This window comes from Balaenoptera physalus, assembly GCF_965194825.1.
Source record: "Balaenoptera physalus genome assembly, chromosome: 13".
Lineage (NCBI taxonomy): Eukaryota > Metazoa > Chordata > Mammalia > Artiodactyla > Balaenopteridae > Balaenoptera > Balaenoptera physalus.
In genome coordinates, this window is record NC_138892.1 from 98569418 (window position 1) to 98595896 (window position 26479).

At 40.8% G+C, this 26479-nt stretch overlaps 2 protein-coding genes across 3 annotated transcripts in view; one reads left to right on the forward strand and one right to left on the reverse strand.

Annotated features, from left to right (window-relative positions):
* DUSP16 (dual specificity phosphatase 16) overlaps positions 1-18616 on the forward strand; it is a 133631-nt gene extending 115015 nt beyond the window's left edge. The window contains exon 10 of the transcript XR_014252418.1: positions 9259-18616. The gene's annotated coding sequence lies outside the window, so the exon portion shown is untranslated. The remainder of the gene's footprint in view (positions 1-9258) is intronic.
* The window catches only part of BORCS5 (BLOC-1 related complex subunit 5), a 97672-nt gene that overhangs the window by 24678 nt on the left and 46515 nt on the right, over positions 1-26479 (reverse strand). For both annotated transcript variants that reach the window (XM_082420387.1, XM_082420386.1), the window contains exon 3: positions 7588-7745. In XM_082420387.1, coding sequence (XP_082276513.1) covers positions 7588-7745 — 158 coding nt within the window. The remainder of the gene's footprint in view (positions 1-7587; positions 7746-26479) is intronic.

The window sequence follows — 26479 nt, forward strand, 5'->3', positions numbered from 1 at the left end:
AAGCATTACAGCAACATTCAAATGTGCTAAAATTCCTTGTTTTTCTTCACTGAAAGAGACACAGGACAGGGAATATCTTTTCCCGGCCCTACTTCCAGTTCTATAACCATGTGCCCTTAATACTGCTCACCTGCTGGCTTACAGATTGCAGTTCAGCTGAAGGGGCCTCTAACATGGCCTAGCCTCGCAGGCTGGAAAGGAGCCGGGGAGGGAGCGCGACAGGCGCTCAAGTACCTGGCACATGCAGCCAGTACTGGGAAAGCTGGCAGAGCCAGCTGTCCGGGGGCACGTCTAGGGCAGGTGGGAAATGGGGCTGCTGCTCACACACGTTTCATGTCCGTATCCAGAACCTGAACGGAGGTAAATCTCAGGGCAGTCGAATAACTGGGTTTTGCTTACGCCTCGCCAAAAAATACAAGCCTACATTTCCAACAGGCAAGTAATAAACTCGATTGGGCCCTCCTCCAGGATTTCTGCCTTGTGGCAGGACAGTGCTGGTGAAAAGGAAGTGTGGGCCCAGGCCCGAGGAAGTGCTGTACAGCGTACCTTACAGCCAGACAAACCAGAATAAGTCCAATCCCCCATCTGGATTTCCTGCCACTCAAGGGACCAGCTGTACTTCTTACCAAAAACAAAGGCTGCCCAAAGGACAAGAAGGGGGGACAACTCACACCAGAATAATTTGTAAGATAGAAAGGAAACCCCGAATGTTCCTGAAATGCCTTGCCCTCAGCATTTCGGCAAAAAGAAGCCCAACATCTCAAATGTTCTTGTTCAAACTTTGTAGCTTTAAACACTCCCAACCCGTTTTACAATTTGAAGTCAAGCAAGCAGTGACCAATGCCAGGGTATGTTTAAAAGCAGCCACAGGAATCTAACAACATTGTCATTTAAAGGAGATTCGGTTCAAGGCGGCAGGCAGGGTAACGGCCTCACCTGGCCAACGGCTCACGAACCAGGCTTTCCATCGAAGGGGCTCAGAGTGAATGCTAACGCCAGTTCAAACACTGATTCTCTGTGCAAACTGTGAGAAACTCATTTAACCTTGGTCAGCCTCTCCCCCAGTCCCATGGGAGGAAACACGGTACAGGAAGTCGGGTCAAATACTTGGAAAATGGCTCCAGCTGGGTCTTAAACATTACAGTTTTGTCGACTGAAAGAAATCCCTGCCCGGCTCTGTGTGCAGGCCCATGAATGGTAGCTCACTCCTTCCAACACTAGTTGAGAGCCTACTGCATGAAAAAGAGAAACGCAATGATAAGATTCCACGGAAGCAGAACACAAGTAGTATGGTGAAGTAGGTAAGAGGACAACAATCAGGAAGATTCGACTTCCATCATCTTAGTCATTAACTAGGAGAAAAACCTTGGACAAATTCCAAATAAACTCAGGAACCCTTGTTTTCTTCATGTGTGCCACCAAAGGGCTGAATTAGAGAAACTTGAGCGTGTCTTTATAATCCCAGGAAATCATGTGGCTTTCTAAGGACTGCAACTCTTCTGTGTCCATCTGAACGTCCAATTCAATGGTTCACATTGGTTAATGCTAAGACAGCATGCTATCAACACACCTAACAATGAAACACAGAGGCTACCAGAATCACTCATGAATTTGGTCTCAAGGCCTTTAAGCAAGCACACAGCCACTGTAATAAAACTAACCTAACGGCTTCATCTTAGTTAGGAAGGTATTCTAAACCATGAATATATTTGCCCATTGATAGCAACCAGAGCCAGTCCAGACGTCTCAACGACGTCTTCCTCGGGCTGTGTATTTGCCACCTGCCTCCTGCCCCCGCGCTGGTGAAAGCCCGCACATTTGAAAGATGCACGTTCTTTCCTCCTTTACCTTTCAGTAACCCAGATTTCAATGGCAGATGTGACCTAAAACTGAAAGTGTCTGCCTGCCAACTTGAATCCTTAACTAGAAACGACGAGATATCACAGAAATCACAGGAACGATAAGAGGCAAGGCATCCACAGCCCAGAAGCCGAGGACGCATCACGTGCTGCCGTCCGGTTTCACATTTCTCACCATCCACGTTCCCCAGGCACCACTTCGCTCTTCACAGAGCAGGATAAACAGTTAAATTAACTACACAAATGCCAGAAAGCACATATCTGTGGCATGAAAGAAATCACGCAGGGCTTGCAGCCTGGGCTATAAATGATCAGTCTTGCCTCCATTTAGTTCTTTGTGATACTCAGGTTGTTGAGAGTAGAGCTTAAAATGAGCCAATATTTAGGCTGCTACTGGTATCAAGAAACTTCACACAGGCCAATTCACAGCAATAAGGTTAGGCTTTTCCCTATCAGTCATTATTTTTTGTTGTTATTTTTTTCTATTAGTCATCATTTTTATTTAAAACAATAACGAGCACTAACACCACAGTGTTTACTACATGGCAGACATGGTCCCATACTTTACATAGAGTAACTCATTTAACCCTCACGAGAACCTTTCTGCAGTAGACTAGTATTCTCATCCCCATGTAACAGAAGAGGAAACTGAGGCTTAGAAGAACCAAGTAACTTGCTCAAGGTCACACAGCTAGAGGCAGTGCCAGGGTTTGAACTCAGGCAGTGAGGCTCTGGCGTTCGTACTCAGAACCACTGTGCAGAACTGCCCACAAAATCAAGGTCCAAGTTCTCCCACCTCAGCTGAGCCTTCAATGGCTCTGGTCCTCACAACTGTACTGCTACCCAACAGTCACTCTCAACAAATGACCTCCCCTCTCCTTCAGCGAGAACACACAGGCTCCTCAGGCATGACTGGTCTGTGCCAGGCAGCCTCTTCAAAACCTGCCTAGATCTTCCCTGTTCTCTCAAACAAATGCCCTCAGGGCTCTAAGTCCCCCCTCTCCTGCTGCCTCAGAGACCTCACTCTCAGAATTCCCTTTCTATCCTTCACCCTCCATCTCTTCTCTTCCATCTCTTCCCCTCAACCCAGAAGCACGTTCAAATATACCACCTGCAAGAAACACCCCAAACCTCCTTTGATCTTCATCCACTTTTTAAAAGATTAATTAATTAATCAATTTTTATTTTTGGCTGCGTTGGGTCTTTGTTGCTGCGTGCAGGCTTTCTCTAGGTGCAGAGAGTGGGGGCTATTCTTTGTTGCAGTGTGCGGGCTTCTCATTGCGGTGGCTTCTCTTGTTGCAGAGCACAGGCTCTTGGCATGTGGACTTCAGTAGTTGTGACTTGCAGGCTCAGTAGTTGTGGCTCACGGGCTCTAGAGCGCAGGCTCAGTAGTTGTGGCGCATGGGCTTAGTTGCTCCGCGGGATGTGGGATCTTCCCGGACCAGGGCCCAAACCCGTGTCCCCTGCACTGGCAGGCGGATTCTTAACCACTGTGCCACCAGGGAAGTCCCAATCTTCATCCACTTTTAATTCTATAGTTTCAGCCTCTATCTTCCTCTGTGACCATGGATTAATTGCTTACTTTCTCTAACAGGCTTCGATTTCTGCATCTGTGTGTCATGAGGGTCCTGGACCAGAAGGTCTCTGAGGTCCTTCCAGCTCCGACATCTGTGGTTCTTAATGGAGAGATTTCTTGGAACAAACTTAGTTTCTCCACTGTCCCCGGAAGCCCCGAAGTTAATTTTCTTCCAAGACTCCCAGCTGTTCCTGCAGCCAGCAGCGCTCTCCGCTTTCTATCCATTCGTTTCCCAAATCCCGGTTTTCCTTTACGACGTGGCTTCAGCCTCACCCGCTATATCCCAGGATATCCTGACCTTTAACTCTCCTAGGACTTCAGCTGTGAACCACAACTGAGCACCTTCCATTGATGGCACTGTATCTTTCACCTTACTGTTCTGTGTACCTTCATGCCCTCGCCCAGACTAAGCTCGCAGCGAGCAGGGACCAGTCACGTTTCTCTGTAACCCTTAAAGGACCTCACACTAAGTTGGTCAGCAGCAGTTGCTCAGCCATGCTGGCTGGTTGGCTGAAGGTCATCCTGAAGCCACTGAGGAAACTAGTGGTCAGTGTACAAGACTCTGGTGTGAAGGAAGACCACCCCTGGCTTCCACGCCTCTCTTACACAGAAATTTGTAAAACATCAACTTTTTATTCAAAAGCATCATCCAAATTTAGCAATAGGAAAGCTCAGCTAACTCCTTGATTTTCTTCTCTCTGAATCAGAAACTGTTACAGCCATGTTTCCCTTTGATCCAAATGTAAGTGATCACTAGTGCTGCAGCTTTCTGGGCCTCTGCTTGACCCGGGTTCTAACTTCCACTAACACACATTCTCCACGGTTATTAAGTTCCCTGACTTTTCAACACATATAGCATTATGTTACTTCCTCACACTTGCAACTCAACTTCCAGGAAACATCTGGAATAATATCAGAGAGTTGGTGTTTGATCAGAACTACATCCTCTGCTTTATTCATTTGGAAGTGACTAATTTCAGCCCTTAGGTTTGAAGTTGAGCGCACATGGATGTGTATGTTTCAGGAGTTTGCACCCACAGAGGAGACAGGTCTTCAGTGAAGAATCTAAAGCAGTGCTCACCTCCTCGGCCCTGAGACAACTACCGAGGTGCTGCTCATACCGGGACTGCTGTTCTCTGCCTGGTAACAATCCTGGGTCACTACTGACCGCTCAAAGTGAATCCCAAGCCTCCTCAAGCAGAATTTTAAACTCAGTTTAAAATTTTGTTTTCAATGAATGCTCCACGGCACTGGTGCTCAGCCCTGGTCACACGTGAGAATCCTCGAGAGCAGCGGTCCCCAAGCTTTTTGGCACCAGGGGCCGGTTTCGTGGAAGAAGATTTTTCCATGGACCCGGGCGGGGGCGGGGGGGGGGTATGGTTCAGGCGGTAATGCGAGCGATGAGGAGCAATGCGGGGCGGCAGATGACGCTTCGCTCGCTTTCCTGGTGCTCACCTCCTGCTGTGAGGCCCCATTCCCAACGGGGGCCCGGGGGTCGGGGACCCCTGATCTAGAGCACGTTCATGAACACCAATCAATGCCCAGCTTCCTTCCCACCAACCCAGCCTTCCAAGATTTCCATTTAATTGCTCTGGAGTGAGAGCTACACATCAGTATTTTCTTCAGAGCATCTCAGCTATACTGATTGAATTAAGGTAATCTTTTAGGTATGATAAGGGCACTCTGGCTGTGTTTTTGAGAAGGGGTCTTTCGTTAGTGGAAAAACTGGTGAAATTCAAATAAGGTCTCTGTTTAGTAAATGGTATTGTACCAATGTTAATTTCCTGGTTTTGTCTTCGGGTTAAGGTTTTGGAAGATGCTCACTTTAGAGGAAGCCGTGTGAGAAGCATACAGGCACTCTCTTAATTATGTTTGTGACTTTTCTCCAAGTCTAAAAGTAATTCAAATTAAAAAGGTTTTTAAAGGAGTCCTTTATTTTTAAAGATGCATACTTAAATACTCATGAATGAAATGACAGCCTGAGATTTCCTGCAACACAAACCAGTTAGGAAGGTGGCAGGGAGGGAGTCGGGGTGTGGATGAAACAGGAGTCTTCACAAGCTGATATCTGTAGTAGCTGGGCGATGAGGACAGGAAGGGTATCTGTCTACTTCAGTGTGTGCGTAAAATTTTCCGTCATATATATTGGAGGAAAAAATTCCCAGGTGATTCTAACACTCATTCAGGGCCAAAAAACACTGCTCTGGAGTCCTGAAAATGTGGTATAATGAGCTCTGTCTGGTACTATCAGCTACAAAATACTTTACCCAGCTCCTGGACAATGAATTAGTCACTTAATCTCTCCGTACCACACTTTCCTAACTATGAAATGACAGGAATCGAGTAGAGGACCTTTCAAGAAGAAGACAGGAAGCATTAAAAAGTTGATTTATTCTAAAATCTTATGGAAGTTAATATCATAATTAATTTCTAGCACGGTCAAAAATGATAAGGTCTTACATCCACAAAAGCATTTTCCCAAAGAATGCTCTAAAAAACACTACTTCTATAAGATGTTAATAGATGTTACCTAAGATAAGGGTTCCGAAATCAAATAAGTTTGAAAAGTGCTGATTTTCTTTACTGTAAGATTCCTAAGAACTTTTTAATAAGATAACATGCATTGTGACTTTCCAAGGGTGGTTATGAAATATGCAAAGAGTCTGACCTTCTTTACATGGAACTAGTTTTATGGAACTTATTTTGGAAAACAATGCTCTAGACCAGTGGTTCCCAAATCCCAGGTAACGGAGAATGGCATTAGTATCATTTGGTAAGTTTATTAAAATAATGATTCGCAGACCATGTCCTAGACCTACTGGGGGAGAGGAGAATTCAGTATTAAAAGAAAGAAAGTCCAATAATAATAATTCATATAATCCAATGCATAGTCATGTTTGGGACTTAAGCTCTTTAGATCATAATGTAGTAAAATAAATATAATATCTGAAAGGCCACATAGATGCCAACCAAAATAAAAGGTCATATTTAATAGTTTTCCATATAAAAGTATTTAGTCCATGAGAGAAGCATATATGCATACAACATTTTATGAAAGGTAAGTAGTAAAATACTGGAGGTGTTGACAAATTTAAATCTATCAGTATAACTAATGACTACTTAGTTATAGACATACTACATCCTTGAGATTACAAAACTGATCATTAATTGCAGTGACTCTCCACCCTTTCCTTGTGTATTTCCTCATGTCCACCTTCTCTTGCCAGAGTCAATGATCAGGACTATTTTGTTAAACTCCAGGCAGTGCCATTCACGTAAGTGGTTTCTCCACGATACAGCTCCTGACCTTTTCTTTTTATGACATTACAGAACAGAAATCCCTTCTTGATTGAAAACTTTGGAAAACATATTTACTTATACCTTGGTGCTCCCAGAGCTGTGCCATGCAGTGGCCCAATCAGTGATATATTTAAATGCTTAAAAGAGTACCTACTTTATGTTATTCATAATTACTCAACATGTGTACCACACTCTTTCATTTACTAAGTACTTTCACATGAACTATCTTGTGTCTTTCCTCACAAAAACCCTGTGGGTTAAGTAGGCATAATTGTTTCTATCCAACCAATAAGCATCACCGAGCTTTTCCTGCTAACACAGTGAAAAATATAATTGAGGGAGATGTCAGGGCTCCTGCTCTCAAAGAACTGATACCCGACTGGAAAACAAAATATAAATTACACGCAGGAAAGGGTTGAAATCAATTAATGTTAGCCAAAGCAAATCAGTATGGCAGGACTTCACACATACTAATAACAGTTAACACTTACTAAGCAATTTAATATTCACTCAACCCTGCGGGCAGATTACTACCGTTAGACCCATTTTTCAGATGAGGAAAACTGAGACCAAGAGAAGTGAAGTAACTTTCCCAAGCAAATAAGTGGTGAACCAGGATTAAACTCCAGATTAGTCTACTCCATGGACCACTCTTTTCCACCATCACATTCCACTGCTGGGAAAGACAATCTTCTCAAAGCAATGGGGACAGATGTCAAGACATTTAGATAGAAAATGACTACTTCCCAGAAAGTTGGGATCACTGGCTCTACACCCCAGGAGAAAAGGACTCAGGAGTCACAGGGAATCACAAGATTGAGTCAGCCATGATATTTTCTCACAATAAGTTACCTCTTTGATTCGTTTGACCAAAGCGTTCTGATCAAAAGCAACAGCCTCTGCACACTGACGGAGGTGATCCTGATAACGGAGGCAGAGCTGCAGCACCTGCTGAGACTCCAACTTCTCCAGTCTGGTGTTTGTTGGAGAAGTCTGGCCACTCAACAGCCCTTGGAAGCAAAAAAAGAATAAAACCAAATGAAATGGAAATTACTAATAAGCCTGTGAATAAAGTAGCTTAATAACAAGTTCACTGAAGGCAGGGTAAGAGGCTTAAATTTAATCTTGCATCTTTTGTCATATACCTGTGACGATCACAGCAACTATCATTTATGGAGCACCTTATGTGCCAAGCACTTGGCAAAGTGCCTCCTGCGCATTACTTTTCATATAATCGTTCAGGAAAGTAAATTATTATTAGCCCCATTTTATAGGTAAGAAACCCAAGACACCGCGAGGTTAAGTAACTTTCCTAAAGTCACATAATAAGTGATTTCTCCAAGACAGAGCACCTGACCTTACGGCACTACTTTAAGGCATTAGGAGTATAAAACCCCTCTTGACTGAAAAATATGAAGTATGTACCTACTTAATTCCTTTAACTAATTAAAATGGTTGTCTGAGAAACAGAAAGAATGTGTATATATATATATATATATATATATATATATATATATATATGGAAACTGTTAGGAGGAGATGCAAAAAGGAAAACATTTAAAAGGTGAACAGGATGTCCACTAACACACCATAAGCCTCAACCTTTACATTTTCTTTCAACATCAGTTCAATTGTGTAACTATTAAATTCCCTTAAATCTGAACAGGACGTTATATTTTCAAAGCCTTTCACACAGAATTATCTTCCCTTTCTTTAAGGTGTGTAGAACCGGATAATTATTAGCATTTACAAAAGATGAAATACCAATGAAAGAGGCTAAATGACGTGCTCAGGGTCACACAGCAAAGTCCTGACTAGAACTCAAGTCTCCTGACTTCTGGTCAAGTGCTTATTGTCAGCCTGAAGGTTCACAAACTTTTTGGTGTCAGGACCCCTTTACCCTCTCAGAAATTACTGAGGACCCCCAAAGAGCACTTGTGTATGTAGTTTAAATCAATATTCATCTGTTAAAAATTAAAACAGAAAATTCTTGAATATTTATTAAATCATTTAAAAAAATAATAATCCCATTACATGTTAACATAAATAACATATTTTAAAGAAAATCTACTCCCCAAAACAAAAAAGTGAGAAGAGTGGCACTCGTTTACATTTTTGTAAGTCTTTTAAATGTCTTGGCTTCATAGAAAACAGCTGGATTCTCAGACTTGCTTCTGCATTTAATCTGTTGCTATTCCACATCATGTAGCCTCTGAAAAACTCCACTGTACACTTGTAAGAGAGTGAAAGTAATTAGCAAATGTCTAAGTATTACTGTGAAAATAGTTTTGACTTCAGAGAATCCCTAGCAGGGTCCTGGGGCTCTCAGGCACTCCCCACCCCACTGAGAGCAGTACCCTCACACCAGAGCCAATGGCACAACACGGGTCCTCCGAAATAAACACAACAGCACACGCGCTGGGCACCATCAGAATGAACTCGCCCACATCAAAGTTTGTCTTGGGAAGCCTTCCCCAATCCTCCACTAATCTGTTCACCATTTCTAAAATTTTGTCATTTCAGGGGCTTCCCTGGTGGCGCAGTGGTTAAGAATCCGCCTGCCAGTGCAGGGGACACGGGTTCGAGCCCCGGTCCAGGAAGATCCCACATGCCGCGGAGCAACTAAGCCCGTGCACCACAACTACTGAGGCTGCGCTCTGGAGCCCACGAGCCACAACTACTGAAGTCTGCACGCCTAGAGCCCGTGCTCCGCAACAAGAGAAGCCACCACAATGAGAAGCCAGCGCACTGCAACGATGAGTAGCCCCTGCTCGCCGCAACTAGAGAAAGCCCGCGCGCAGCAACGAAGACCCAACGCAGCCAAAAATAAAATAAATAAATTTAATTAAAACCAAAAAAGAATAAAGGAGAGTTAAATAAATAAATAAAATTTTGTCACTTCAAAAATGTTCAAAAATGGAATAATCTAACATGTAACCTTTTGGGATTTTTTTCACCCAACATAATATTGGGTTGGCCAAAAAGTTCATCGGGTTCTTCCGTAAGATGTTACCCAATACCTTAGAGATTCATCTAAGTTGTTGCATGTATCAGTAGTTTGTTCCTTTTATTTCTGAGTAGTATCCCACAGTATGTACATCCCAGAGTTTGGTTAACCATTCACCCACTGAAGGCCACTTGGGTTGTTTCCAGTTTGGGGACACGACAAACGAAACGGCTATACAGTCGTCGTACAGGTTTTTGCGTAAACGTAAGTTTTCCTTTCTCTGGGATAAATGCCCAACAGTGCAATTGCTGGGTTGCATGACAAATGCATGTTTAGTTTTATGACAAACTGCCAAACTGTTTTCTAGAGTGCCCGTAACCTAGCAAATGGGGGATTTTTCAGACCACTAAAATCTCCTAACAAAATTATCAAGGGCTACCCTACTACTGACAAAGAATACAGTTCCAGGAATGCAGACTTCGGAAGAAAGGAACAGCTTTTTGTTGTCAATCAAGGATTGAAGTAGAAAAAGAGTGAGAACGGGGAGTTCTCTGGTAGTCTAGTGCTTAGGATTTGGCGCTTTCACTGCTGTGGCCCAGGTTCAATCCCTGGTCCAGGAACTGAGATCCTGCAAGCCGTGCAGCACAGACAAAAAAAAAAGAGAGAGTGAGGAGGCAATGTGGGAAGAGGAATGAATGATTCTGTGCCATCAAAAGTGGGCCAGGATAATGCAAAGGCCATAAAGGAAACACTGATATATCCAACAAGATAAAAAAAAGATTCTTCATGGCAAAAAACAGTATAAAAAAAAAAACAACAAACAAAAAACCCACTGCTACTCATATCACAAAGGGTAAGCTTCCTATTGGATAAAGAGCTCCTAGAAATTGGCAAGTAAAAAATCAGCAAAAGAAAGATGGACAGAGGATATGAATGGCGTTTCACAGAAAAGTAAATACCAATGCCTCAACTCTAAGATGCTGAACCTCACTCATAATAAGAAAAATAGAAATTAAAACTTCACCTCAAGCCGATATTACACCTATCAAATAGGTAAAAATCCAAGAGTGTGATAAAAACTCTCTAGGTGGAACTATAAGGAAACAGGCATTGCTGATTTTTATGTAAGTTGTTACTGCCATGGAGGGTGATTTGGCAAAGATATCAAAATTACAAATGCATAGTCTCTAATGCAGCAATTTCTCTACTAGGAATTTATATATACATTAGCACACATGCTAAATGACATATAATTATGTATAAGAGTATTCACTGTAGCAGTGACTATAATAGTAAAAGATAAGCAAACACCTCAGTATCCATCAGTAGGGAGCTTGCTAATTAATCAAGGAACATCCATAAATGGAATTACGTGACCATAGAAAAGAATGAGAAAGGTACATACTCACATGGAAAAATCTCCCTAAGATATTAGGTAATAAAAGGAAGGTATGGACTTCCCTGGTGGCGCAGTGGTTAAGAATCTGCCTGCCAATGCAGGGGACACGGGTTCGAGCCCTGGTCCGGGAAGATCCCACATGCCGCGGAGCAACTAAGCCCGTGCGCCACAACTACTGAGCCTGCGCTCTAGAGCCCGCGAGCCACAACTTCTGAGCCCATGTGCCACAACTACTGAGCCTGCACTCTAGAGCCCACGTGCCACAACTACTGAAGCCCACGTGCCTAGAGCCCCTGCTCCGCAACAAGAGGAGCCACCACAATGAGAAGCCCGCGCACCACAACGAAGAGTAGCCCCCTGCTCGCCACAACTAGAGAAAGCCTGCGTGCAGCAACAAAGACCCAACGCAGCCAAAAATAAATAAACAAATAAATTTATTAAAAATAAAAGTAAAAGAAAGGTATATAGAATAGTATATGGAGTGTGCTACCACTGTGTAAAAATTGGGGAGGGGTACGAGTAAATAAAAACATATATGCATATTTACTTGTATTGTCATAAAGAAACTCTAGAATGACTCCAAGAACTAGACAGATGGAGAACAAGGGTCGGGAAGGAGAATTTCAGAGTATACTTTTAACATTTTTTAAACCATATGAATGTATTTCCCTTTCCAAAATGTTTACATAAATAAAGTCATTTTAACAAAAAGCAGCCAAGGTCCTTCTCATCTATCAGTGATGTCCTCTTGGGCGTTCTCTCCCCTTCCCCACCCCAAGTATCCCCAACTCTGTCCATCAAAACCAGTTCCCTCTCTTTCATGCTCACCAGGGCCTATATGGCTGGATATACCTTCAAACAGTATCTTCTCCAAGGTGATTAAAAAGCCTCCTAACAAACTGTGAGCTGGGGGAGAACAGGGGCCATGTTTTACTTTTTATCTCGTGCATTACAGCGCCTGGTACATAAAAGGTTCTCCAACTAGGCTAAGAGGATGCAGTTCTGTTGCTGGAATTCCAAGGAAAGAGTGAGCTGAGGGAGACTTCAGGAGGAAAAAAAGGCTTCTCGGGGTCCCTACTCTGTCTTCTCCACATATACTTCGGAGTGAGGCGTGGTCTCAGTTCGCACCTGCCCCTCCGAGGTGAGTGAGGAAGATTTCCGGAGGCTGCACTGGAGAGCGGCGAGGCGGAAAGCTCCAGGGCCAGCCCAGGTCACCAGAGGCCCGAAGCAGAGGGCCCCAAACCCAGCGTTAGCTCTCAAACCAAAACCCTGACTCTTCCTCTTAAAAAAAAAAAAAAGGTGGGGGAAGTGGGGGGAAAGTTGCCAAGTCTAGAAGGCACACTAAGGTGTTCAAATCAAGCTGCCCAGCCAACTGCAAAGTCAAAGGACTTACACTTCCAATCACCCTTATAAAGCACAGCTGTACCCTCCCCCAAATCACCTGAAAACAAAGCCCAGGTACGTGGGTCTATTACCAGAATGTGTTCCTTAGACTCACAGGAATCTCTGGAAATCTGCCACAAATCCTGCTCCAGAACACAGAAGGAGCAAGTCAGAGAGAAAAAGATGGGCCACTTTTTCTACTCCTGAAGCTACAGAGCTATGGCAAGCCAGGCCAACCCTACAGGCAACGAGTACAAAGTCTTCCCATCACTCTCGAGTGTCAGGAACCCGCCTCCCCCATTTTGATGACTGACCCACTCCTATATCTTCTGATAAAAGGAAGAGGGAGGACAGAAAGCTGGGTAACTTTAGAGATGGTAAATATTTTCATTTTCAGAAGACCACATGCTGCCAGGCCTCCGAATTGCTTTTATTCTGAATGCACATTAAATTTTTGTTTTTTTACACTGTAGATGCTTTAAATGAGGTGTGTGCTCTCCTGCTCTCTCAACCCCTACAGCCAGCTTCACTCATTCACATCACCGGCCCAGCCTCTGAGGGCCTCTAGGCTTACACCTCTGTTTCAGTTCTTACTTACCAACTCTAATAATAACCTAAACCCTTAGCTTAGGTAACAGAGAATGAACCCTACATCCCCTTGAAATTATCTTTTGTATAGTTTTATAAATGGTCTTTATGGTTAAGTTTCTTTTTTCTTTTTTTACATTTTATTACATAAATTTTCAAACATACAGAAAAGTAAGAAAAAAATATATACCCAGATACCATCTAGAATCAGCAACTAACATTTTATCATATCTACTTCATCTTTCTGTTTTTTCTTTTCCTGAGCAATATGAAAAAAATTAGAGATCATGACACTTCATCCCTAATACTCTGTTCTTCTACATATCTATGGTTAGTTTTTCATGTTAAATAAAAGTTTCTAAATTATGTCTTCTTTATTGTGCTAGGGAACAGGGCCATTACCCTCCGTTTTCTAATTCTTCTTTAGCTTAAAACAGCGATGCATACAAAGTAGATGTTTATTGAGTTAAAAACATGATTTAATAGATTCCATATTTGCAAATGGTAAATACTGGAGACATTTCCTAAGACCTTGTTGAAACCACTTTGTTTATACAGGAATGGAGAGTGGGCTCTAGGGAATGGGTGAGGACCAAGCCTGAATATAACACAGACCCAGCAAATTGCCATCTGTACCTAGCTCTTTGTGTAAAGTGTTGAGTGGAAAAATCATCAGGTTAGAAATTTGGAAAATATTTTGCTGAGCAATCTTTTTCTTTCTGAAATGTCAGGTAGGAAAAAAAAAAGTTTTTGTAAAGTATAGTACAGAGCCATATGGGTATTAACCTCTGCTATTATCAAACTGAATTCCTTAACTTTTAGACGCTTAGCTGCTTCCAGGACTGGAAATGAGTACTGTGAGTAATGGGCTCACATCTGGATAACAGTGTAACAAGCTCCATTTCCTCCTACAGAATCCAGAAAGCAGAACGTATGTAACTTTGACAAAAGTTATTGTGAAGGTACGATTAAGCAACAGATAATTAAAAAAGAAATCTCCCCCCAAACTAATAAGGGATTTTTGACTCTGCTGGTCACAGTATATTTCAAAGTCAAAAGCACATAAACCATGTGTATTATTTACCTAATATGAACTCTAGTTCTCAAAGGCACTCTCTCACCTTCCCTTAAAGAAAGGGAAAAGTCTAAAAACACTTGACCCACTTGGACAGGACCTTATGATGTGTGTTAGGGATCAATTCCTTTGGGGTATTCAGAAAAAGGGTGCCCTCCATGACTGGTTCCCTTAGGAACTTTTATCTCCATTCAGTCACCTCAGAGGCACACCAGTCTCACCCAGGAGAAGCAGCCGCCCAGAATGGCTACCATCATTGTCTTGGTTAATCTATGTGGCAGAAGAGACTGCAAGTGTAGACAGCCCTAGAATAACAGCCAACCTATCACAATGTTTGGTGTGGAGAGAAACAATGCTCCCAGGATCTCCCTCCTAACGGTTTCCAATACCTACCAGAGGGCCAAGAAAGAAGAACTTTCTCATTGAGGTAGTGCTAAAGACTGAATGTCTGTGTCCCCCCCCAAAATTCATATGCTGAAACCTAATGTGATAGTATAAGGAGGGAGGGCCTTTGGGAGGTGATTAGGTCATGAGGGTAGAGCCATCATGAATGGGATTAGTGTCCTTATAAAAGAAACCCCAGAGGGTTCAATTGGCCTGTCCACCATGTAGGACACAGCAAAAAGACTGCTGTCTGTGAATCAGGAAGTGGTCCCTCACCAGACACTGAATCTATCTGCCAGCACCTTGATCTTGGACTTCCTAGCCTCCACAACTGTGAGAAATAAATTTCCGTTGTTTGAAGACATCCAATCTGTGGTATTTTGTTATAGAAGCCCAAATGCACTAAGACAGGGAACATGGGAAAATGTGATTTGAGCCCCATTATTATTTGAGCTGTGTGAATTTGGACAATTTACCTTATACCTCTGAGCCTCAGTTTTCTCATGTAAAACTGGGATAATAATCACCTCCCTTTTAGCATTTGCCTAGCATACAGGATCCTGATAAATATCTGTTCCCTTTAATCTCGCCTTCCTTAAGACTCAGGAGGTAAAGGGGCACTCAGGCTTGGAGGGAATCTGTGGTAGGTTACAGAAAGCACTTCATCCCTCTAGGTTCAGGCACCCATTTGTCCATGGTCAACAGCCCTGGTTTATGGTACCAAAGAAACAAGAACAGCGGATGTCAACAACCAAAAGTAGATACAGCTTTTACAAAAATGATCAGTAACCACAAATGAGACACCTCACTATCCTCAAGGAATCCTATCCACCGTTATGAACTTAGCTTTTTAAAATCTCCTACCAAAGAGTTATTAAGCAAAAGGTTCAACTCATCATCCTCCTTCAACAGTTCCCAGGTTCAAATCCTTGCTTTCCTGTTGAACTTTCAGGCCAGGGAAGGGAGGCAGCATGACATAATGAAAAAAATTACAAGCTCTGGAGTCAAATAGACCTGGGAATTTGAATCCAGGGATTGCCATTTACCACTTGTGTCATGTGAGGGTAGTCACTTAACTTCCCTGAACTCAAACCCTTCATCAATAAATTAAATACTATGCACATTAAAGGAGTACTGTGAGAATTATATCAAGTTATGCCTGGCAGAGTATCTGGCACAGAGTAGGTACTCAATTCATGTTAGTTTTCTCAAGGTCCCCAAGTCCCCAACTACCAACTCTTGCCACGATCAAATAAGCAGGGTTTCAAATCTGGCTGTATGACTGGCCAACCCTACCATATATGAACATTTGCTGCTAGCACCTCTTTCTATATACCAGCACTACAGAAAATAATAAAGAAGTGATCCCACACCTCAGGCAGATTACTAGAAGAAGCAGGAGTTAAATACAAAGAACGCAGATATAAATAGGGACTGAGATGAAATAGAACAACAAAAGCACAATTCAAAAATGGGCAAAGGACTTAAGTAGACGTTTCTCCAAAGATGCAAAGAAATCAATAAACACATTAAAGATGCTCAACATCACTAATCCTTAGGGGAATGAAAAAAAAAACACACAACAAGCAAAAGAAACACACACCACAATGAGATACCACTTTTAACCAACAGAGTGGCTATTACCCAAATAGAAAATAATAAGTACTGGTGAAGATGTGGCGAAATTGAAACCCTTATGCATTGCTGGTGAGAATGTAAAATGGTGCACCCACTGTGGAAAGCAATATGGTAGTTCCTTTAAAAATTAAACACAGAGAGCATTCGGGGGAAATGGTAGAATGGGAAGCACCAGGAATCTGTCTCCCCACCCAAACAACAATTGCACAGGCAGAATCTGTCTGATGTAACTATTATACTTTGGAGCTCTGGAGGCTATAGAAGGCTTCAACTTCCAGGGGAAGGCCTGGATGGTAAACTGTGGTTAATTTCAGTCACTTTCAGCTCTTAGCACAGCAGCACCTATCCATCTCCCAACCCCTGTGGCAGGCAGCTGTGCGCAACTTACACACAGCTTGCAGGAGCCAGCGTGGGCAAAAAGGACCCTATTCTTCAAACATCAGGGGTCTGTATTCTGACCACTGATTGGGTCTTCTGATCACGATGGTACAGACAAGGAGGCAGTGGCCACTGTTGTTGCACATCCTCCATTATTACAGGCCCCTCACTCTCCAGCTGAAGTGACTTCCAGGGGACTTAAAGGACTGGTACATTTTTTCTTCCCTTTCATTTTTCTCTTTTTCCCCTCTTGGAGCTAGACATTGAACATGAGAACATTCAAAAGCAACCACATATTTGGGGGAAATCAGAAAGTCACTGTGCATGCCCAGGAAAGGTACAGGCTCAGAAAAGATCTGGGAAGTCCTAATCCTCAGCAGAGAGATAGCCTACAACAATCAAACAAAAGCAGAACACAGAAACAAAAGCCAGTAAACCCTGGAGAAGAAGAATCTGATTTCTGGAGTTGCCTCACTGTTAAATTCAATGTCCAGTTTTCAACAAAAAATCACAAAACCCACAAGAAACAGAAAAGCATTCCAAGGTACAAACAACAGAAACTGTCCCAAACAACAGAAACAGAAAAGGATCTGATGGCAGATCTACTACACAAAGATTTTTAAACTGTCTTAAAGATGTTCAAAGAATTAAAGTCAAGAATAATGAGGTATAAACAAAATGGAGATATCTCAAGAGATAGAAAACCTAAAAAGAAAGAAAAAAAAATTTTGGAGCTGAAAACTATAACTGAAATGAAAATTTCACTAGAGGGATTCAAAGGCAGATTTGAGCAGGCAAAAGAATCAGTGAACTTGAAGTAGGACAATGGAAATTGCCAAGTCTGAGGAACAGAAAGAAATAAGATTGAAGAAAAGTAAAAAGAGCCTAAGGGACCTGTGGGACACCATCAAGCAGAACAACAAACATACTGCAGAAGTCCCAAAAGGACTTTTCTCTTGAAAAAGGCAGAGAAAATATTTGAAGAACTATTGGCTGAAAACTTCCCAAATTTGATGAAAGGCATGAATATATATATCCAAAAAGCCCAACAAACGCTAAGTAGGATGAACTTAAAGAGATCGATACCAGGACACATTACAGATGGTCCACAACTTATGATGGTTCAACTTGATATTTTGACTTTACGGTGGTGCAGAAGCAATACACATTCAGTAGAAACCATATTTTGAACTTTGATCTTTTCTCAGGCTAGTGATATTCAGTATGATACTCTCTCGAAATGCTGGGCACCAGCAGTGAGCCACAGCTCCAAGTCAGCCATGTGATCAAAATGGTATACTTACAACCATTCTGTACCCATACAGCCATTCTGTTTTTCACTTTCAGAAAAGTATTCAATAAATTACATGAAATATTCAACACTTTATTATAAAATAGGCTTTGGATTAGATGACTTTGCCCAACTGTAGGCTAATGTAAGTGTTCTGAGCATGTTTAAGGTACGCTAGGCTAAGCTATGGTATTTGGTAGGCTGGGTGTATTAAATGAATTTATGATATTTTCAACTTACGATGGGTTTATTGGAAAATAACCCCATTGTAAACTGAGTAAGATCTGTATAATCAAACTGTCGAAAGTCAAAGACAAAGAGAGAATTTTGAAAGCAGAAAGAGAAGAGCAACTCATTCCATTCAAGGAATCCTCTATAAGACTATCAGCAGACTTCTGAACAGAAACTTCACAGGCCAGAAGGCAGTGGGCTGATATATTTAAAGTGCTTTTATATTCAAAACTGTCAACCAAGACTTCTATTTGCAGCAAAGATATCTTTCAAAAGTAAGGGAGAGGGCTTCCTTGGTGGCGCAGTGGTTGAGAATCTGCCTGCCAGTGCAGGGGACACGGGTTCGAGCCCTGGTCTGGGAAGATCCCACATGCCGTGGAGCAACTAGGCCCGTGAGCCACAACTACTAAGCCTGCGCGTCTGCAGCCTGTGCTCCCAACAAGAGAGGCCGCAATAGTGAGAGGCCCATGCACCGCGATGAAGAGTAGCCCCCGCTTGCCACAACTAGAGAAAGCCCTTGCACAGAAACGAAGACCCAACACAGCCAAAAATTAATTAATTAATTAATTAATTTTAAAAAAAAAGTGAGAGAGAAATTAAGATATTCCCAGATAAACAAAAGCTGAGGGAATTCATTACCACTAGACCTGCCCTGCAAGAAATGCTAAAAGAAGTCCTGCAGGTTGAAATGAAAGGATACTTGACAGTAACTTGGAACTATATGAATAAATAAATATCTCAGTAAAGGTAAATACACAGACAATTATAAAAGCTAGCATTATTATAACAATGGTATGAAACTTCACTTTGTTTTCTACATGATTTAAGAGACATATATTTTAAAAAATTATTAGTTTATGTCTTTGGGAAATGTATAAAGATGTAATTTTGTGACATCTACAACTGAAAGGAGTGAAGATGGAGCTGTAAAGGAGCACAGTTTTTATGGTACTGAAGTTAATCTGATATAAATTCAATATAGAGTGTTATTATTTTAGTATGTTAAATATAATCCCCATAGTAACAACAAATATAATAGTTACAGAATCTACAAAAGAAAGTAAGAAAGGAATTTTAAAATTTCACTACAAAAAAATCAACTAAACACAAAATAAGACAGTAATGCAGGAAATGAGGGACAAAAAGCTATTAGGCATAAAAGAAAACAAAGCAAAATGACAGAAGTCCCTCCTCATCACTAAGTACTTTAAATGTAAATGGAATAAACTCAAATCAAGAGACAGAGATTGGCATTATGGATTTAAAAAAGAAAGGATAATCCAACCATATGCTATCTACAAAAGACTCACTTTACATCCAAAGACACAAATAGGTTGAAAGAGAAAGGATGATAAAAGACATTCCAGGCATACAGTAACCAAAAGAGAGCAAGGGTAGTCATACTAATTCAGACAAAATATACTTTAAATCAAAAAAGTTTACAAGAGACAAAGAAGGACATTATATATTAATAAAAGGTTCAATACAGCAAAATACATAACAATTGTAAACATTTATGCACCTAATAACAGACCATCAAAATATATTAAGCAAAAATTGACAGAATTACAGTGAGAAATAGACAGTTCTGCAGTAATAGTTGGATATATCAATACCCCATTCTCAATAATGGATAGAACAATCAGACAAAAGATAAGTAAGAAAACAGAGGACCTGAACAACACAGTAAGTTACTTACATCTAATATATACAGAACACTCTACCCAACAACAATAGAATACACATTCTTTTCAAGTGCACATGGAACATATCCCAGGACAGACTTACAAGTTAAGTCTCAGTAGATTTCAAAATACAGATATCATACCAAGTATTTTCTCTAATCACAGCAGGATGAAGTTAGAAATCAATAGCAGAAGGAAAACTGAAAAATTCAAACTTGTGGAAATTAAACAACACACTCTTAAACAACCAATGGATCAAAGAAGAAATCATAAGGGAAATTTTAAAATACTTAGAGACAAAGAAACCAAAAACATAGTATACCAAAACTTAAGGGATGCAGCAAAGCAGTGTTAAGGGGGACATTTATAGCTACAAAAGCTTACATTAAAAAGGAAAAAAAGATATCAAGTCAACAACCTAACATTACAACTTAGGAACTAGAATAATAAGAACTAATATAGAAAACCTTAAAGATTAAAAAAAAATTTTTAGAACTAATATATGAATTTAGTAAGGTAGAAGGATACAAAGTCAACACACAAGGGCTTCCCTGGTGGTGCAGTGGTTAGGAATCCGCCTGCCAATTCAGGGGACACAGGTTCGAGCCCTGGTCCAGGAAGATTCCACATGCTGCAGAGCAACTAAGCCTGTGCGCCACAGCTACTGAGCCTTCGCTCTAGAGCCCTCGAGCCACAATTACTGAGCCTGCGTGCCACAACTACTTAAGTCCGTGCACCTAGAGCCTGTGCTCCGCAACAAGAGAAGCCACCTCAATGAGAAGCATGTGCACCGCAACGAAGAGCAGCCCCGCTCGCTGCAACTAGAGAAAGCCAGCGCACAGCAACGAAGACCCAACACAGCCAAAAATAAATAAAATAAATTTTAAAAACCCAAAATGTTAAAAAAAAAAACGTCAACACACAAAAATCAGTTGCATTTCTATACACTAACAATGAACAATCAAAAAAGATATTAAGAAAACAATTACATTTACAGAAGTATCAAAAAGAATAAAATACTTAGGAATTAACCAAGGAGATGAAAGACTTGTACAATGAACACTCCAAAACACTGCTGAAAGAAGTTGAAGACATAAATAAATGGAAAAACAACTCATCTTTCATGAACTGAAAGACATAATATTATTAAGATATCAATACTACCCAAAGTGATCTACAGATTCAATGCAATGCCTACCAAAATTCCAACATTTTTTGCAGAAATAGAAAACCACATCCTAAAATTCATATGGAATCTCAAAGAAACCTCAGTAGTCAATCCTGCAAAAGAAGAGCAAAGCTGGAAAACTCATACTTTGTCATTTCAAAACTTACTACAGGGACTTCCCTGGTAGTCCAGTGGTTGGGACTCCGCACTTCCAATGCAGGGGGCCCGAGTTCAATCCCTGGTCAAGGAAATAAATCCCACATGCCGCAACTAAGACCGGGAGCAGCCAAATAAATAAATAAATATTTAAAAAAAAAAAAAACTTACTACAAAGCTACAGTAATCAAAACAATGTGCTACTGACATAAACACAGACATATAGATCAATGGAACAGAAGAGACAGCCCAGAAACAAACCCTCACATATATGGTCAAATGATTTCCTACAAGGGTGTCAAGACCATTCAATGGGGGAAAGAACAGTCTTTTCAAGAAACGGTGCTGAGAAAATTGGATATCCACATGCAAAAGAATGAAGTTGAACTCTTATCTAACATCACATACAAAAATTAACTCAAAATGGGTCAGAGACCTAAACTATAGAACTCTTTGAAGAAAACAAATGGCAGATGCTTCACGACATTTGATTTGACAATGATTTCTCGTATATGACACCAAAGATACAAGCAACAAGAGAAAAAAAATAGACAAACTGGACTTCATGATAATTAAAAAATTTTATGCATCAAAAGGCACTATCAACAGAGTAAAAAGACAGCCCAAAGGGTTAATATTCAGAATACATTTTAAAAACTCCTAAAACTCAACATAAAAACCAAAAACTTGATTCAAAAATGGTCAAAAGACTTGAATAGATATTTCTCCAAAGAAGATATACAAATAGCCAATAAGCACATGAAACGATGCTCAAAATCACTAATCATGTGGGAAATGCAAATCAAAACTGCAGTAAGATACCACCTCGCACTCATTAGGATGGCTACTATCAAAAAAGCAGAAAACAACAAGTGTTGGTGAGAATGCGGAGAAATTGGAACCCATGTGCACTGCTGATGGGAATGTAAAATGGTACAGTCACTGTGGAAAACAGCATGGTAGTTCCTCAAAAAATTAAACATAGCATTACCATACGATTACCAGCAATTCCACTTCCAGGTATATACCCAAAAGAAGTGAAAGCAGGGTCTCGAAGCGATATTTGTACACTCATGTTCGTGGCAGCATTGTTCATGAGAGTTAGGAAGTGGAAGCAACCCAAGCGTCCACCAATGGATGAATGGATAAGCAGAATGTGGTATATACATACAATGTTACATTATTCAGCCTAAAAAGGAAGGAAATTCTGACATACGTTACAACATGGACGAACCCTGAGAACATTACGCTAAGTGAAATAAGCCAGACGCAAAAGGGAAAACATTGTATGATTCCACTTACATGAGGTACAAAGAACAGTCAAATTCACAGAGAAAGAAAGTAGAATAACGGTTGCCAGGGGCTGAGGGGAGGAGAAAATAAGAAGTTACTATTTAATGGGTACAGAATTTCCAATTCGGATGATGGAAAAGTCCTAGAGATGGACAGTGGTGATGTTGCACAATAATGTGAATGGACTTAATGCCACTGAATTTCAGGCTCAAAAAGGGTTAAGATGGTAAATTTTATGCTATGTTATGTTTTACACAACAAAAAAAGTCAAGTAGATTGAGTTTAATTTTTGCTAAACAAAAATATTTCACAATACCCCTCTAATAAAGTGGTCAAAAAATGTGTGGCCAATAGGGAACAAAAGAAAAAATATAAACCAAGGATATAAAAAAGGATATACCAATATTTATATTTATATATACCAATATTTATATACCAATATAAAAAAGGATATACCAATATGTATATACCAATATTTATATTTATATATACCAATTTATATATACCAATATAAAAAAGGATAAACCAAGGGGAAAAAAGTAAGTCTCATTTCCTTCTCTGAAAACTGAGCAAGTTGAACCATGTTTTCTTCCAAGTCTACATTTTGAAAATTCCATGTTTCTATGAGGAGAGAGACAAAGTAATATTCTAGACTGCTATACCATGCATGCTTCTTTTTCTTTCTTTTTTTTTTTTTTACAAAGACTGATTTAGAATTATTTGCAGAAAGGAACATGTTTAAATTCAGAAGACCCTTACTCTGAGTATGCACATAAAAGAAATGCAGTCTAGGGACTTTCCTGGTGGTCCAGTGGTTCAGAATTTGTGCTTCCACTGCAGGGGGCACGGGTTCAATCCCTGGCTGGGGGACTAAGATCCCACATGCTACACGGTGCATCCCCCCCCCAAAAAAAAAAAAAAAAAAAAGCAGTCTACAACAAACATACGTAGTTTGGATGCCACAACCTTTCAGCACCTCTCACTGAATGAACGCAGAAAGCCCACTCTGTCTCACTTGTCTGGAAGAACGACTGCCAGCCTGTAAAAATGAGGCACCTGGGTCCTCCCTGCAACTTGGCAGCTAACATTCACCACGCCCAGGTGTTCTCCACTTGCTGAAACATCAATACCCCAATACTGCAGCTCTCCAGACAAAGTGAGGATGGTTGTTTGGGGCACCAAAGGCTTCTTCCCTTGCTAAAAGAGTTTGCTTTAAGGAATAAAGTGCTCTTTTAAAAATTGGCATTTAACATATGATTCTACTTACAGTAGTCTGAAGTCTGTGTACACAGCTTCTTAGAAATACAGGCTCTGCAAGGCACACTAAGACCGACTCTAAAAGAGGAGAGGCTATCTTTTTAGAGCCAACGGCAAGCACATTGGAAACCTGAATTTTTTTTTTTTTTAGGTTTTCAGAAAGATGAATCCCAGATTCACTTTCCACAAAAACAAATGAAGTACTAAGAAAAGGATGCAACAAAAAAGCCATCTGAAATATTAATACCAGGACTTCCTTGCTCAGAGGGGCTGCCCTTCTTGTAGGTGCTAACTCATGGCTTCCTTGAAGGATTACATACCCTGTCCCGTGGACAATGAGACACACAGGATTGTTTACACTGAAGAAAACACCCTGATCATATGGAAAGTTCTCATTTATTAGTAGCTTAAAATGCTGAGGCGATACTGTTAATTTATAACAGCTAATTTCTAAGCACAAGATGGATTTGAGAAAAAAACTGATTTTTCTACACATGAAGTCTACTAATAAGGAAAACGATCTTGATTTCTACTCAGCTTATATACAATTAACAGGAAACAAAGAGTATTTTTTCTATAAACAGAGAGAGTTAAGACCCAGGGAGCTGGCAATAAAGCAAAGTGTCACATACGAGAACCTAGTCACCTATTATACCAAAGCTGAAGAACCAAGAGCCTCTTTTTTCCCACCTGCCCTGCAGCCAGAACACAAGGTCGTAACAGAAGTTCCACCAATCTATACACATGCCCCAGCCTCTAAATAGGGAGCAAATGGTGCAAAATAGGGGCCTTCCAAGAGGTACATTCTCTGGTGACAGCAGTTTCTGGAGAACCAGTGTTTCTGAGGAAGCAACAGAAGCAGAACCAGTGGCAAAGTTCAGTCTCTACGGCCAGCTAGCACCGTTTGTGGCACAAGGCATGTCAAGTGCTTGGTCGTGACAGCACGTAGTGACCTCAGTGGGTCAGTTCCGTGGCCTGATTTTGGCCATTATGCTTGGGTAGGTTGTCCAAAACCTGATTCTAGAGCTCTTCCGGAGATCCTGTAAACTAGCCATTGTCCTTTCAATAAATTCTTTCTTGGCTTAGATCAGCCAGAAAATCTGACTGATACACTTAACCTCGATTTCTCTATCAGGGGTAAAACTATGTACCTTGAAGGTAGCTGAGAGGATTAAACAAGATATGTGAAAGCCCTTTGTAAACAATAAGCCATATATTATTATAATTTACCAAAATTTAACTATATGTCAGGTACTATATAAAGCATTAGATTTTGAGAAAAACTACAGCTAACATTAATGATGGCACTCTCTTAGCCAAGCACCGTGCTGAACATGTTATACATTTTACCTTACTTGTCAGGACGACCTTAGGAGGCAGATTTTAGTATCCTCTATACTAAGTAAGTAAATAGTAATAATAATCATGACAACAAATCACAGTGATGGAATTAACGAAGAAATACTGTAAATTAATGATTTTTGGTGACAGAAATATTACTGTAATTTAAGGGAGATAATACAGTAGCCAAACCAAGAATTGGAGTTGCCAATGCTTGAAATGCTAGTGTCCAAAATCTGGCAACTTACTTAAAATACCATTTTCCTCTTAATTTATGCTTAAGACAGTTCTGCTTAGTTGAGACTTGATTATACTTTGGAATCAAAATGTTTTCAGCAGCAACATAGCTCATTTATGACAATCTTACTCTTCAGGGGCTGGATCTCTGGAATACGCTTGGTGGAAGGTTCATTTTTGGCAGTTACCATAGCATCCTTTTTGTGTATCATTGTTGACCATCTTGCTTTCTCCCAGTTACGTGGTAAGGTCCTTGAGGAAAGAATCATGTATTTTTGTCTGTGAAATTCAGACCCAAGGCACATAAGTACCTTACAGACGTATACAAAGTAGCTCTTCATAGATGTCTGCTGTTTCATATACTGAATGCTCATATTTGCGTGAGTTCTGCAAACACACAATTAGCACCCCCTTGGGCCTCGGCTAAAGCTCCCTAATCTGAAGGCTCGAGTGCTCAGCCACTCCATTCCGTTTCCTTCAAGCAAAGTTCCGATTTAAATTTATTTCTCACCAGAGCAAGAGACACACATTCTGTTCAAATCTCTCCAAAGAAATGAACTCATTCCTGTCTCTAAAGTAAACTTACGTCACCCGTATTGAAAGATATAGGCTCTTCTTGTGCAAGTAGTAAATGAGGCCTTCATCTATAAATCACTTGACTGCAGTCTTTTGAAAATTCGGCAAAGGCAGTGCTATGGAACTACTGCTAAAAGTGATACCAAAGGTCAACAAAACCGAGGATTAAACTTTGTTCTTTTCCCCTAGCAACCTCCTAAACACACACACAGTATATCCCGTCATCGCTAAGTCAAAGCTTGATTGATCTAGTGTAATTAAATCATATACTCCACAAGTCCCCTCCTTGGTCCTCTGACCCTTGGTCTCAAGTTCACTGAGATAACGTATCTGGATCCCAATGTGACATAAACGCAAGATTCACAGGGCTGAGAGAACGGGTTTCCACGTTCCAAGCCCATCGAGCATGTGTGCCACTGCCTTTGTCGTAGAAGATACCCAAGTTATAAAAATTCAACCTTTCCCCACTTATGCCTAAAAGCACACAGCTGCAAAAACATCCTTCTTTATGGGACATATCAGTTGATAATATTCAGAAAGAAAAAAATTATGTAAGTATTTGTTACTCTTTTCTCATCCTGTGCTTCAGTTTCCCCAGAGACAGAAAGGAGCCCCATAGGGTGCCAGGGAGAAATGGGAAAGAAATCCTTGGTGTGTCCAAACCAAGCAGAGAGGGGCTGGGATTACCAAAGAGAAGCAAGCAGAAGCAATATACTG